Here is a 13064-nt window from a genome sequence, read left to right as displayed (position 1 = left end):
GTAGTTTTATCAAATGTGGATTTACGTTATCAAAGTTTCTTATAGAAGAACCAACCAAAACTTGTGGAAGTTAAACATTTGAAATATATATATATTTAAAACAAACTGGTGCAGTTGTTGGCTGATTTCGTTCACCTCATCAAGTGAGGTGTCCTTTTTTAGTAATACCTGGCTCACTCTTAGATCGTACACCTCTACCCTGATATAACACGACCCGATATAACACAAATTCGGATATAACGCGGTAAAACAGTGCTCTGGGGGGGCTGTGCACTCCAGCGGATCAAAGCAAGTTCGATATAATGTGGTTTTACCTATAATGCGGTAAGATTTTTGGGCTCCTGAAGACAGCGTTATATAGGGGTAGAGATGTACTTTGCATCCAGAGATCTGCTATGTGAGTTAAGGACTGGCTGTTTCATGTAACTGTATGCACAGCAGATTCTCAAAATAGTTGAACATGTTAATAATCAAGTACAAGTAGTTGTAAGATATTAAAATTTATTTTTAACTAACCCATTCCAGAAAGTCAGAAAGTGCTTGTGTATTTTCTAAACTCCATATTCATAAAATAACCTTCCCAAGATTCTTTTGAACTGCACTTATGGTCAGGAAAGAGACTAAAAATAGGCATCTCCTTACGCAGATCTCCTGCTGTGTAATTCACAGTTCACATAGTGACAAGTTTTCACTCCTGTAAGGAATGGGGTCTTACATGTTATAGGAAAGGGAGCTAGAGTGTATTTAAATCCATACACAAAATTAACTAAATTCTAATTAAGAGAATCTTTTATGGCTGATGTGAAAACCAGTGAAAGCACAGCTTTACAATCCTGGATATTAGAAAAAGCTAGTTTGGAAATGTAGCAGAGCTGAGCTAGAAGCCAGTGAAACAATAAATGTGGAATAATACACTCTCTTTAGAGAATAACTACATTTTAAATCATTACAGTCTCTACAAGTCACCAGCCTCAGTCCCCCAAGGTCACAGTACCACAGTAAATACCAGTACTTCCGTGTAGAATTCTTCTGCCCCCCCCCCCCCCCCCCTTAATTCCAAAAGACGTAGAAGGAGAGACTGTAGTTGTAATGTTGGTACTAGACCGTTCTATTATAGATCCTCTGTCTACCTACACATTTCCAACATTTTTTTTGTGGAAAGGGCTATTATATTTTACTACACTCCTGCCCCAGCAAAAGGGAATAAGCAATTTTAGCAGGTTATTCAGTTTCCAACAGTCTTTATGGCAGGGGGAGATTCAATAGGTATTTCCTTCAGCCTTTCTTTGTTGATACTGATAGGCTAAAACTGCACCATTGTTTGAGGCCTGGCCTATGCCCAAAGTTGCAGCAGTTCAACTAAAGATGTAATTTTAAACAGATTTAATTAACTTGCTCGGTGACTGGACATTCTTAAATCAATGTAAATGTACCCATCTATAGTTACAGCAGCAAGTTAGAATGATAAGTGTGTTCATAGAGGGACCTGCCCTGATGTTACTATTCCTTTCCAAGTAGTGGCAGGACAAGTAATGTTAGAGCTATTTGCTTTACTTGAAAGCAACTTTAAAACTATGCAAATCATAGCCAGAAGTTGTTAGAGGTAAGTTACTCCATCCCTCATTCTGTGATCTGTAACCAATTCACTTCCATTGCTTATGTTATCAGCTTCCCTTGTTACCCAAGAGAAGTTTAGTTGACAGTATTTCATCATTTAACATCTACAAAGGAGTTAAAGGGCAAGTAGAATAAATTTCCTATACAACCCCTCCCAGAACAGGCCTACTTTACCATATTGTGTCAGATGCTTTGTAAAGTAAGGAAAAAAATTCTGAATTTACTTGGACTAGTACAAATTAAGGCATGTAATGTAATCCCACATACAGTTAATGGTGAGTTCAGAGAAGTTTTATTACCAAGTTTAAAGACTGACATGTAACTGTTTTAGAATAAAGTGTGAGCACTTATATTTGTATAGCTTTCTTTGTGCAACAATGGTAGGGTGGTACCCATCAAACTGGTTACTTTAGTTTTCATTCCTTGGTTAATACAATAAGTAGCTGAAGCATTAGAATTCTGTCATTTTCAAAAGTGACGCCTTTTAACTTAGTGTTAGAGGAAGAGGAGAAATCTTCAAGCTAGCACTACCTATTGTTAGGTAAAATATATTTCATATCCCATATTTGTAATAACACTTTAGGATAAGGGAAGAGTATTTTTCTAAGTCAATAGTTCTTGAATTAGAGGATCCAAAAATGTTGAAACAAAACACACAGAGAATGAGACAGAAGCCATTTGATACAAAATTAAAAACTGCAAATACAAATAAGATTTACAATATTAATAAATCCTTCCAACAATGAGTCATGTAGACTTATTACTCTGGTCATTCCATGAGTGGTAGAGACCTCAGATGTTTCCACACGACAACATTCTTTCTGCATGCACAATCACTTAAATACAGAGGATGAGTCGGTGCATGCAGTCCCCATTTATTAGTAGTAACAGCACATGTGCAGGTGATAGAGTGCACAAATGGAGGCCTAGTTGATACTCCTTTTAAAATTTGGCCCAGAAATACTAACTTCTGGTTACAGGATCTGTTAGCCCTTACCACTGTAGCCATTTAAAGTTTCCCCACTTACTATAGATTTTCAATGCAGGGAAAAACTGATCTCAAATATCGTGTGGTAAATGATCATTTAAATAGCATATTCTGTGTATCCTGGAGATGTCACGTGTCTCACAATCCAGTGTTTGGTTTATAGTCCATAAAACTAATTGCATCTTAAAAAATGGCCACTCAGCTGAGTAAAACATTCAAACCATTACTGTTGGACAATAAGTTAAATTAGAATTTGACACAAAGTATATGGAACATAGAAACATCCAGTTTGTGTGTTGTTACAGTTTCTGACTTTTCATCCTCCTAGACTGCCTGTTATCAAAAGCAAATGCATTAACACATTTTAGAAATTTTATATACAAAAGCATTAAATATATCCTAAATCCAATTTAAATTACTGTGCTAGGAGAGAGCACAAAATTTTACACCTGTTAGCTTTCTCTCTTCCTAGCAGGAAGTGTTCTATTCACTGTTCACATTTGACCTTTTCATCAGATATAATCTTCAAGCATTCTGACAACATGGGTTTAGGATAAAAGCTTAAGAACTGTAATAAAGTCTAGAAAACTATTGCCGCTAACAGGACTTTAGCATTCACTTGATTTATTTAGCGTAGCCACTGAACAAAATAAATTTGTACATTCAGTCACATTAAAAACAAAAGGAATTACAAAGCAGTCCATTTACTCTAAGTGCATTCCTTTGGGGTCACACAGTTTCTTTTGCTTCACTTATATGTCTTCATATGCCAGAGACCATCATTTAAATAATGGATATTTTCAATGCCAATCCCTTTGTTGACTTTCTCACTGTGAAAGGAAAAATTAAATGTAAAAGGTATAATGGTTCATTACCATATACTTCCAATTCAACCCAACTAACCTTTTGGGCTCGTCTACATTACATTTTGTAGTCATGTTAGTTCACTTACATTAAAATACACGGAAAGCTGTAGAAGAGCCTCTTTATGTAAACTGACCGTGACTTTATACCTTATTTTGTAAAGATGCTGTTTAAATTAAAATCTAAAGTTCAAAGTACATAAAAAACAATCCTTGAAGTAGGAATCAAACTTTACTGCTCAGCTGCACCTCACACCACAACCAGCAATATTTGACAAACAATCAAGTAGTCTGAAACTAAAAAAAACAAACACCATCTACCAGAAAAAGACTGTCCAGTGCTAAGAAACACCAAAAAACCCTGTCAGACTGAAATGAAATTATAACAAAATTACTTTTGTTATCCAGTGGTCTTCCACTCACTCAACCAAGAACATTATCTATCTGCCTGTGGATTCTCTTTCTCATGCATAGAGCCCTGCAAATCCACAGGTATCCACTTTATATCTGCGGATACAAATTTTGTATCCGCGCAGGGCTCTGACGGTAAGAGCCGGGCAGGCAGCTGTGAGGAACCATGGCATGGATCCTCCACCTGCCCTAGGTGGAAGGTCTGGGGGGCAAGGACACTGAGCAGGGGGTTGCTTGGGTCCCATGCCCAGGGCAGGTGGAAGGTCTCCCACGGCTTCCCACAGCTGCCCGCCCGGCTCTTACCATGGCTGGGCTGCGGCTCTGAGCAGCCCCCCTGGCCAGAGCTGGGAGAGCCATGCTGGCAACTGTGGAGAGCCATGGTCCCTCCACCTGCCCTGGGCTGAGGGGCAGGGACACTGAGCTGGGAGGCTGCTGTGGCCCCCTGCCCCGTGCAGGTGGAGGGTCTGCTGCAGCTCCCCACAGCTGCCAGCACGGCTCTCCCTGACCCGACTCAGGGGGGAAAAGATTTTTCTCTGTGCTTCTTAGAATGATTCAGCAGGAAACACGCCTGAATGAGTTCTGCACAGCCACACTGAGAAACCCTGGCTTAGGTCATTGTCTTCTAAATGTAATTAAGAATTATCACAAGGGATAGGTTATACAGTATATCAATTTTAAAAACAAGACTCACATGTCCTCAGCTGACATCTTCATGACTCCAACACACAGTGCATGTTGTTTTCCTTCTGCCATTATTGCCTACAATGTACAGCTAAGGAATACAGTTTTTTTTTTTTTTTTTTAAAGCACATCTCAGCAAAATAAAAGCAGCAGAACATTAGGAAACACCTTTTCAGAAGTGTCAGTCACTAGGTTAACTGTTACCCTTTAACTATTCTCAAGAGCCCAGTTCTTAAATATAGTTGTAAGCACTAAAGCATTGTATTCATGCAATGTCTGACTGAACAACACTGGTCAGAATATTAACAAACTAGTGCTCTAGATTTGTTAAATAGAAAAAAATATAGTGCATTAAACTGCTGAGTCACTGTGCAAAGAAACACACAACCACAGTTTTTATTGCCTTTAAACAGCAGTGAAATAAAAACACATGTATAGTACTGTATTGCTGTTAGTTTAACTGCTTCCTTTTTGCCTAATAGCAAAAGGTGATGGCCCTGCCCTACTTAAAAGAATGATGTACAACTTTAATCAGTGTATCTGGGATGTTGTTTTAAACTACCAGGAAGCCAAAATCCTGAGGAACGTAACCAATTACAGAACTGAAACAATATTAAAACAAAGTTGTGACACAAACTCCAAGCCAAAGGGTCCCCTGTTCTTCACAAACAAGTCCCACCACAGACCTGACAAACTCATTACACTGAACACATTTTTCAGGGTATTTATCCATAAATAGTAACGTGTAAGGTATCAACAGAAAGCTCGTAACTTGTGAAGATTCATAATCATTGTGAGATGTATGTACAGGTAATATTTAAGGCATAATGTATCTATATTGAAAGTATGCTTTATGGACTTGAAGTAAAAAAAAGTAAAGATTAGTCACTAGGATGTCTGGGTAATGGCCCATTTGGGCAAGGGTGGGGTTGTCACGCTGTTCTGTTTGGCCAGTGATGCAATTTTCAAGGCTCAGTTGTTTAGCCTTGTTCAATACGGAGACTTTGAATAGGAAACCATCAGTGATAAAGAGAGTCAAAACCACGTAAAGGTGGAAAAACGAACATTACAACAGACAGAGCTTCACCCTGGCTGTGAATAGAAACAAAAACCTGTTTTCAGTTTAACTGTGTTGGGAAGGACACACTGCTTCCAATCCATTCACTGACTGGGATGCTTTCATGAAAAATTTGGATCCTGGTTACTGAGGAACCACCACTCTGCAACAGACTGAACTTGGAGGTGGGGGAAATCTACTTTATTGAATAGGAAAGGTACTATTGCAAGTATAAACAGAGATTTGCGGTTTATATCATAAGCACTTGTTTCCACCACACTCTCTTGTTTCTAGTTAAATCATTATTCTTTCTTAGGAAGAAACAAAAGTAGGTTTATTTAAGCGCTCACAAGTGCCGTGTACCTTACAGGAGTGGTGGTTTAAAGTAAAACTAGTAAATTGGGGATTGCTGCATCTTTGGGAGCACAGGATCTGAAAATTCGGTGAATAGCCAGCATCAGGGTCTGGGCATCACAAGGGGATGTTTCAAAGGGATTCGTGAACTGGGTGCACCTATTGTTAGCCTGCAGGCAAAGGAAGGGCTGACATAAACCCAGAGGAGAGTGCATGAATGGGTGAAGGGCTCGCAGTGTCAGGGAGCTGCCACCCAGCTACCACAGACTCCCCCCTCGCTGGAGGCAGGGGGTAACAAAGTGACTCACAATCTTGGGTACATCAAGAACCACCAGAGACGTCAGATGTATGCTCTTTCATTACTAAGGGCACCGCTTCACTAGCAATATTAAAGCACTGCCGCAGCTGTGCTTTAACGTGGCTTGTGTAGTCACGGCATAGCACTGGGAGAGAGCTCTCGCAGCGCTATTAAAAAAAATAAACCTTCCACGAGGGGAATAGCTCCCAGCACTGGTGCACTGTCTACACTGGCACTTTACAGCACTGAAACTGGCAGCGCTCAGGGGGGTGTTTTTCCACACCCGAGGGAGAAAGTTGCAGGGCTGTAAAGTGCCAGTGTAGACAAGCCCTAAGGCTACAATGACGCATGCTAACTAACTGCAGCAGCACAGCAGAAGCATTTCAGATCAGGCAAGTTGGATCTGCCGATTGTTCCACTCTCAGTCAGTGGAGAAGCGAGACCAGAGATTGCCCCCTTCGCACTCAATGGAGTCCATCACAGGCATAGAGTAAAATCCTGGCTTCACTCAATTGCAAGGGTCCCTTTGACATCAGTGGGACCAATATTTCATCAATATACAGTTGAGCAAAGCTCTCAACTGATTTCTTTTTATTTACTTTTGTGTGGTGAATTACATCTCTCCTCCCTAGTCTCCTGTTATTCTAGTTGGGATGATTTAATGATAGGGCCTAGTTGTTCAATAAAATAATGATGTTTAGATTAACGAAACAGCATCCTGACCCTATGAGCCCTTAAATAAGAACTACAGACAAAACTATAATTAGCGACTATGCACCAAAACCAACATAAGTAAGAACTACGGCACAACCTTCACTCTGCAGAAGGATCTGAATGCCTTTGTCCCTTATCAGGCTATTAGAGGCAGGGCCCCTGAAAAGCTAGGATAATTCAGAACAGACTATGCCTAACTCATAAAATACAGTGATAGACAATTCACTCATCTTGTGGCACACATGAATATAATTGACCAAGAAGGATACAACAACTGTATCAACAGCAGCAGGGTAAAGTTTCGCTCCAGGAGAGGTCAGGCCAGGACACATTATATTCGCTCCACTGAGTACAAATTTAATGGCTCCTTTATCAACCTGCTGATGTGGTAAAATAAATGGATCTAGGAGGGAGGGGAAAAAAAATGAAGAATTATGATTTACCACACTGTAGGAGGGACGACGACAGACATCAGTAATCCATGCCACTGGGTGGACTCAGTAATACACCTGCATGTTCTAAATCAGGTTAAAAAGGACAAAACAGGTTACAGGTATCACAAATTTAGTTTATTATGGCAGGAGATTTTTTGGGAGATTTATCATCACCTCATCAGTTATCTGGAGGCCGTGTTGTTTGGCAACACCATCTCCCAAGCACTTTCTCCACAGTTCTCATCCATTACTGATCCAAAGAAGATGACTAAGATAGTTGAACCTAAATCTCCCACACATCAAGTAACAATTTCAGTAAGGGTTCTCATAATGACACTTTAAAACAGTAATGCTATCCAAATCTGTACTCCCCAAAACAAGTAAAGATGCAGTCCTTCACCTGAAAAGTTTCAGTCTAAATGTGATGGGGCAGAAATAGCCAGGATCACAGACCCACAGAAAAGAGAAAGGGATCAGGACATAAGCGTCATGGAGAGAGAAGCTCTGCAAAACTACATTTACAATACCGACATCAGTTCTGGACAGGTCAGGTAATATTTTCAAACACCTAAAGTCACTTAGTAGCCCAAGTCCCATTGATTTTCAATGGGATTTAGGAGCTTTTGCAAATGTTATCCTTTGGTACCACAATAATGTAAACAAACAGGAAAAATTCAGAGAAGAGCAACAAAACAAAATCCAAAGGGATGGGTCTGATCAAATCTATGTTTTGGAAGGGGTGGGGTTGAGGAGCAAAATACATATTACAAGGATATTTACATGATAACCACATACAATTATTCAAAATAAATAAAGAAAGAACCAAAAGAAATATTGGGTAGAACCGCGGGATAACACATGAGGTAATAGGATAAAACAACAATTTAGACTGAATACCAGGGAAAAGTCTCCCAGAGGAACTGGGGGAAGCTTCGCACATTTAAGAACAAGATTGCACAAAGCATCACAAAAACGCGGTAGGGAACAATCCCTCATTGGCATCAGAAAGAACTAAGTGACTTAGCAGCTCTTTTCCACCTGCAGCTTACTGATTGGATCTATTTTGTTTTTATCTATGGCAGATATATGCAAGTGGTAAGTTTTGTATGATACAGTAATTACAGAAACCTATTTGAGTTCCACTCGCCCATTATTACGCCCAGCTCCCAAGAGACTTACATTTGTGAAGTAACCTTAGCGTTGGGTAAAATGTCCCTTCTCTTTGCCTGAAGAACAGTAACTCTCCATTTACCGTGAGGATTTCTATATGTTCATGACTGCAAGATAAAAGAGTTATTCTAATAGCCAATTAATTTTTTTGGGTAGTGCATCATACTACTCAGTCTCTCCTTCATCTCACCATTTGTTTGATGCAGAAACGGGGCATTCAAGCAGTAACATTTTAGTCACAAGTTTCCTTACTAAGCTCATATACCTAGTTCCTCAAAATTTCCCCCCTTAGCAGCAATATAAAAAAAGAGGCACAGCCCTTCAGTCACTATGGGTCTGCTTTCTCTGTTTTTTTAATTTAACAGGGAAGTTCAGTACAAGTATACTGTGCATTGTGCAAAAAAATAAAATAGAATCAGTCAAGTCATACTTGGAAGGCCAGATATGGTGAAAAAATACTCTCCAAGTTTCCACCTCCTCATAATACACTCTTCTCAACCCCACTTACCGAACCATAAGCAAATAAGATTCGAAGAAGATTTCTATTTTGTTTGTGTGCGTTGAAAGAGACATTCTCAGAGATAATTATTCCCAGTAACACCAGCCATGCACCAGGTGATGGTTTAGTTATTTGGATGAGTTCTCACATAGATTTCCAAAAGCATAGTGAACATGGTTTCTTTTGGACTAGGTCATAATTTATAAGCTCCTACATGCACTCTCATCTATGATATCCAAGAGAAAAAGTATTTCTCAAAAAAGACTTAATTTTGCTTGGACACAGAAGAGTATGTAATAAGTAAACATCAAGGCAATTTGGAAGCGGAGGTTACAAGAAGAGAAACTTACCATCTTACTATTTTGACAGGATCTTTCTTTGGCATAATTTGGTTAAGCCATGGTTCAATGCCAGGAAACTGATCTATCAGTTGGTTCTTAATGCCTTTAATAACTGATGTCTTCAGCTGGATGCAGTTGGATACGTTCTCCTTTTCATCAAACCTGCCAAGTCACAAAACAGACGTCACTGTCTGCAATATCCCAGTGTGATCACTATTTTAAGTTTAAAAAGCACATGTAATTTAACTATTAAACGTCTGGCAGCATTGCAGTTGTGCATCTTTCACAAAAGATTACAATTTAATGACCACATGTACTACTCACAAAAACATTTTCTAACTTTAATCTAGACAATAGGCAACTCATTTGTTGAAGGAAATACATAATCTGATAATTGTAATACAACAGAATTTACAACATTTCAGTGGCAGTTAAATGGCATTTAGATGCAGAATACTTGCTTTCACAGCAAGCCCAATATTCTCCTAGTTTGGGTCAGTCCCACTGAAGTCAACAATACTCTTCCCAGAAGAGGGGTCTTCCCCAAAGGCTGGATCCTGCTCCATTAAAGTCAAAGGGAGTGTTTTCATTAACTTCTAGTTTTAGGGCTTGATTCTGCTCCCGTTGAACAACTTGCATGATTGGGGCCTAAATTTGTCCCATTTGGTTCCAATATTACAAGTTATTATGTGTTTCTGGGTTTATCTTCGCGTTGAGTGTGTACATGAAAAAAGCATGTTGTCTCATTGCTTTGGTAGATGTATGTTACCAAGCTGATTGTTATTTCAGTACATAAGAGAATATGTTTTAATAATTCTAAAACCTATTTACACACCCTTTTTAATGTATTTATTTAGATCCAGGATACAGGTGAAGGGAACAGTTAAAAAAAAATGAATTATGTACATTATCCCAGATGTTGGGCGCTTTAACAATGCCACTGATCTACTTTATCACCAAACTATTTAGATGTGAAGTTACAAACTGAATCTGCCACATGAACGTATTCTCTGAAATCCACTAGCTAGATTCTAGAAGATAGCAGTACAAAAGCATAGGGAAGAGCACTTATGCTTAGGGACAGGCCTAACAGTCTAAAGAAAGGTTAAGGGAGAAGAGTGCTAAGGATTGCATTGTATCGGTGTTTGAGACACCTCTTATTTGTATCAGTTATTGGACATTTACACTTTCAGAGAATCATAGAACTGGAAGGGACCACAAGAGGTCATCTAGTGAAGTCCAGTCCCCTGCATTAATGGCTGGCCTAAGTTTTACCTAGACCAGAAGTGGGCAAACCACGGCCTGCTGGACCGTACTCTCCGGCCCTTGAGCTCCCAACCCCTCCCCGCATCCACGCAGGCAGCACCCTGGGCAGCGGGGCTGCGAGTTCATGCCAAGCAGAGCGGCAGCGTGTCTAGCTCCGGCCTGGTGGTGCAGCTGCCAGACATGCTGCTCTGAGCAGCATGGTAATGGGGCCGGGGAGGTTGGATAAGGGGCGGGTGGTCCCGGGGGGCAGTCAGGGGACAGGGAGCGGTTGGATGGGGCAGAGGTTCTGGGGGGGAGGGAACGGGGGGAGTTGGATAAGCATAGAGTCCCAGGGGGCCTGCCAGGGGGCAGGGGTGTGGATAGGGAACAAGGGGGGTTGGATAGGTGTGGGGTCCCGGGGCCTGTCAGGGGGCAGGGATAGGGGTCGGGTGACTGGGAGCGGGGGGGTTGGATAGGGGGTGGGGCCCCAGGGGGCGGTTAGGGGCAGGGGTCGCAGTAGGGGGCAGTTAGGGGACAAGGAGCAGGGGGAACTGGATAGGTCAGAGGTTCTGAGGGGGGCAGTGAGGGGGCAGGAAGTGGTAGGGGGCTGTTTGAGGAGGCACAGCCTTCCCTACCCAGCCCTCCATAGTTTTGCAACCCCAATGTGGCCCTCGGGCCAAAAAGTTTGCCCACCCATGACCTAGACTTAAGTATTATCTTTAGGTATAATGTGAACCTATCAAAAGTCTTGACAGACTAATTGTTTAATAACATTCATTTTGTGATTGGACACCACTACAGAAGATTATAATGCTGTATTTCGTGCATTTCTGAAGAGAGCACCAAGCCTACAGCACTGAATGAAATTGTGAAATATCAGTGCGCATTTTATCCCCTGCGTTACTTAAAACGCACCCAACAAATAAAGAGCAGCCAAGCCCACGTGCTGAGCGATGGGAATACCGAGGTACCCACCCGGCATGGCTATGTATGGCTCCATCCCTCCGCCCGGGATCTCTACGACTGATGCCCGCCGGGTCACCGTTGGCTAGTGCAAGGCTCTCACACCCCCACGAAGCGGGGACGTGTGCGGGGTGCGCAGTGGCTGGGCGGGTGATGGGGAGGCACTGTGGTGGGGGGGAGGGGAGACAGACTGTGGTGTCTGGAGGGGGGGGGAAGTGCCCACCCCGCCCCCAGGGCTTGAGGGCGTGGGCACATGAACCCCAGCCTGGCCGCAGTGAACAGGAACGGGCTCCCAGGCGGGAGGCTGCCCCGGAGACCCAGCGCCCGGGAGCCAAGGCAGCCCAGCCCAGCCCCTGCCCCTCTCTGCTGCCGGGAGAAGGTGCCGGCGGCCGGCAGCAGGACGCGTCGCCACGTACACGGAGGGGATCAGCAGGGCCCCACCCGCCAGCACAGGACCCCCAGCTCCGCCAAGGAGGGCGGGGCCCGGCTCCACGAGGGGCGCCCATTACCTCCCGCAGGGGAAGCAGCCCCCCCCCACTTACTTTTTGAACATCTTGGGGACGCTGGGGGCCGGCCGGAGGGGGCGGCGGGTCCCTGGGGGGCCGGGCGGACGGAGGGGCTGGAGGTGGAACTGGCATCCACGGGCTCCGAGTCCTAGATGCCTCACACGAGGCCCCGGACCTCCCGTCAGCCCCAGCCGGAAGCAAGCCCTCTTTACGGCATGTCGCACCTCACCATAACAACAGAAGGCTGACTGCCAGCCAGGGGTACTACAACTCCCGGCGGTCAACGCGCGGCACCGCCTCCTTGCGCATGCGCGTACGGATTGGCGGCGGAGGGTTGGTGCAGCTGTGCCTGCCCATTCCATCTTGCGGCTTTGACGGAGGGGCGGGGGGAGTGTCCTGCCCCTCCCCCACACAAACCTGCAACGGGGCCATCGCGCTCCGCTCTCTACCCGCCTGGCCTTGGCTCAGGCACAGAGCCCGACCCACAGCTTCACCGCGGCCCCTCATTGCTCTGCTCGTCCCGTGACTGGACACAGCACCCTGCCCCCCCCCACCACCCCCCCCTCCTGGCCTTGTTTCCCGGCTCGTTAATCCGTACGCAGGACTGCAGCCCCGTGCACCTCGGAACCCTTGCACGGCTGCTGCCTCCAGTGCAGACTTCGTGAAATCGTAGCCTATGGTTCCGCCGAGTGCTTCGTGCTCACCTTCAACCGGGCTGGCTGTGCAAAATCCTTAAAAGTCCCGCTAAGGATTTACTAACTGAGCTGCTGGAACTGGGGTTGAAGTGGCAAAGTCAGCAGTGCAGAGTGATTGTGAGACATAGAGGAGTGCTAAGAAAGGCCACAATCTATGGAGGTTGCAAAGTGTGATTAAAGAACTCCAAGGCGCCAATGCTGTCCTCTAGCTCAGCTAGAAGAGGAAAG

General features: G+C 43.5%; 1 protein-coding gene across 1 annotated transcript; it reads right to left on the bottom strand.

The window, feature by feature from the left end:
* Window positions 1-1892: 1892 nt before the first annotated feature.
* MCTS1 (MCTS1 re-initiation and release factor) lies at window positions 1893-12330 on the bottom strand. Its single transcript, XM_054039078.1, has 6 exons — window positions 12178-12330; window positions 9437-9589; window positions 8597-8694; window positions 7253-7386; window positions 4571-4638; window positions 1893-3435 (listed from the first exon to the last, which is right to left on the bottom strand). Exons 1-6 carry the CDS (start codon window positions 12186-12188, stop codon window positions 3354-3356), a joined length of 546 nt encoding a protein of 181 aa, XP_053895053.1. The 5' UTR covers window positions 12189-12330; the 3' UTR covers window positions 1893-3353.
* Window positions 12331-13064: the final 734 nt, after the last annotated feature.

This window comes from Malaclemys terrapin, chromosome 9 (genome assembly GCF_027887155.1).
Source record: "Malaclemys terrapin pileata isolate rMalTer1 chromosome 9, rMalTer1.hap1, whole genome shotgun sequence".
Classification (NCBI taxonomy): domain Eukaryota; kingdom Metazoa; phylum Chordata; order Testudines; family Emydidae; genus Malaclemys; species Malaclemys terrapin.
The sequence above is the reverse complement of the archived record's forward strand: the minus strand, read 5'-3'. Positions and strand labels throughout refer to the sequence as shown.

Bases quoted from the DNA above. Each gene is read 5' to 3' on its own strand.
- MCTS1 (XM_054039078.1), bottom strand. The intron at 8,695-9,436 runs GTAAGTTTCTCT...TTTATCTTGCAG, and splicing joins CCTGTCAAAATAGTAAGATG to TCATGAACATATAGAAATCC. The intron at 3,436-4,570 runs GTGAGTCTTGTT...TTCCTTTCACAG, and splicing joins AAGATGTCAGCTGAGGACAT to TGAGAAAGTCAACAAAGGGA.